The 2,656-nt window shown below is 37.4% G+C and overlaps 1 protein-coding gene across 1 annotated transcript; it reads left to right on the top strand.

Annotated features, from left to right (window-relative positions):
- Positions 1–390: 390 nt before the first annotated feature.
- On the top strand, positions 391–2,090 carry LOC134794534 (uncharacterized). The gene is made up of 4 exons (XM_063766346.1): positions 391–659; positions 832–882; positions 958–1,353; positions 1,611–2,090. The coding sequence occupies exons 1-4, from the start codon at positions 534–536 to the stop codon at positions 2,088–2,090; spliced, it is 1,053 nt and encodes a 350-aa protein (XP_063622416.1). The 5' UTR covers positions 391–533.
- Positions 2,091–2,656: the final 566 nt, after the last annotated feature.

The raw sequence follows: 2,656 nt of genomic DNA, 5'->3' as shown, positions 1-2,656 counted from the left end.
TTATGGTCACCCTAATTAGAAAGAGATGCAACGGCCCACCTTGACTTCTCATGTGGACACACTTTTTGGCTAATGTACTCTGTCCGGTTTACTCTCTAGGTCCGTGGCTTGGCCTTACACAAAAAAATATATTGAACTATTGACTGTTTGATCAACTTTGATAGCCAGTAGGGCTACCGCCAATACCGAAAATCGTCAATTGCGGGCATTTTTCTCTGTCACTCTAATTACGCCTTCATTGGAGTAAAAGAGTAAGATCCCCGCAATTTGCGAATTTCGGTTTTCGCGGTAGCCCCTCAGTTTCGAATGCACAGATAGAGAAAAAACGCAAATCAAATGTCAAAACTGTCAAAAGCCTCAAAAGTGTCAAATCAAAACTTAGGCGTGTGCGTCTTGCCGGGCCCAATCTGTTGTTATAAGTAATAGATGTGTACTAATTGCTAGGAAAAGTAGTTATAGATAGTATCTATCTCATAAAATCAAGAGTTTTTCACGAATTAAATATAACAACTATCAAATACATTATTTGCAAAATGAGAGATCCTTCATCAGATAAACCTGCGTCTGTAGATAATGCAATGCAAGAATCTTCAATGCTTGAGGCAATCGGCGGAGAGACACCAGCGGCCTTACCTGGGCTTGACTACGAAATAGAAGCTGTGAGATTATAATTATACTCGTTTATAAAATTATATTCTAACCTAAGTAAATCAATAAATATACGTACATCGAAAAGGAAAAATAAACTTACAACAACTCAGAATATTCATCATATTTTTAAAGTTGATTTTTAATTGATTTACTGATACACCTTTCCTTTATTGTTTTCAGATATTACAAGTACCTGAAGTAGAAGAATCTCCATTTGGCCAATATGTAAAGGTAGTATACATAATAAATATTTTGTCCAGTGTTATTTTAAAATGAATAAAATCTCTAAAATAATATGTTTTTCAGGACTGTCCAGTATGCAAAAGTGCTGTACGCTGTTACTTCATGAACTTCAATCAAAAAGTAGTCATGTGTGAGAACACTACATGCTCATGGCCTTTCGGTTACGAAGAGCCTCAATGCTTGAAACATGACGAGGCCCTCTCTGTTGATGAAGAAGTTGAGAGTCTCAAGGTCATGACATATGGCCCTATGCCCCCTTCTGAGTCAATTATATCAACAATGGCTTGGTCAGAAATGGACAGATCCAACAAAGGTCTGGACTCGGAGGAACCTGGTAGCACTCCGACGCACCAGATCGATGCAGCCAGGGATGACAAGTTGCAAGAGGTCTTGAAACAGAAGGAGGCAGATCTACAGACAAAGAAGAACCTTCAAGATATTAAGAAGTTGAATGTGCAGGTTTGTTGCTGTTTCTTCCATATTTATTTAAATACTAAGCAGTACCCTTTTATTTTTAAAACTTGACCAAGTACCCTTTTATTTGGAAAAGTCTTCTTTTTTGAAGTATGGTTTATATTTTTTAGTTGTAAATAACAATCCTGACAATTCACATATAATTCTAATTTCAAAATCACAAAAAATTCACATATTTTAAATAAATTAGATTGAAGAAATAACTGTTATAATTCAATTAAAAATTTTACATTTCTCAACAGCTCCAAAAAACCTATGAAGAAGAAGACGAAATATCATGTATCCGCAACGAGAAGTGGATCAAACATCTCAACACCTTGCAAAACATGTCCGGAATACAACTCCTGCGGAAAGAAGAGATGGCTTTACTTAAAGAAAATGAACCTCAAGGTCTAACTATGAACATAAATGCAGAGAATACTGCGATAATTATCAATTTAGCTCCACCATCCGCAATGGAGCCAATTTGTAGTACAATGAAATCAACTGCCCCAAAAGAACCAATTGCTTCAAAGGAACTAACTGCTATACAGGAACCAACTGCCTCAAAGCAATCAACTGTTATAGAACCAACTGCCTCAAAGGAATCAACTGTTATAGAACCAACTGCCCAAGTATCAGCTGCCCTAGAATTAACTGTCACAGAATTAACTACATTAAAAAAACTATCTGATACCAGTGTTGGCCGAAAGTTAATCCAAATTGAAAATGCTGGCCATTAACCATTATAAATTGAACCGTAATCTGTAATCGTCTGTTACGGTTTAAGGTTCAATTTATAATGGTTAATGGCCAACATTTTCAATTCGCATTAACTTTCGGCCAACACTGTCTGATACAAATGAACCAGTCAGGATAGAAGACAAAGTTACAGATCCATAGAGAATGCTAAGGCCCGGTTTTGAATATGGTACGGCAAATAGAAACAAGTGAATGTGGTCCAGATTTGATATCTAATCTGTTATAATAAGCAGGGGCGTATTTACCCTAGGGCTATCCGGGCCATGGCCCAGGGCGCCAACCCACACTTTGTCCGGCGGATTGCATTTTGTTTTTCTTCCTTGACTTCTGGGGCGGCGAAACGTATTGGCCCGGGGCGCCAAATTTCAAAATACGCCCCTGATAATAAAAGGAGTGTAAATTCAGGAAATAAGGACACAAAAGTTATGGCGCGTCGCGCGAAAGTTGCGACAGAAGATATAAATTTTTGCTCGTCAGATCTCCATGCTATATCTATATAACTGCTATGGTATGCAGGTATGGTATGAATATAGATGAAAATAAGATA

Source organism: Cydia splendana, chromosome 10 (genome assembly GCF_910591565.1).
Source record: "Cydia splendana chromosome 10, ilCydSple1.2, whole genome shotgun sequence".
NCBI classification, from domain to species: Eukaryota; Metazoa; Arthropoda; class Insecta; order Lepidoptera; family Tortricidae; genus Cydia; species Cydia splendana.
The sequence above is the reverse complement of the archived record's forward strand: the minus strand, read 5'-3'. Positions and strand labels throughout refer to the sequence as shown.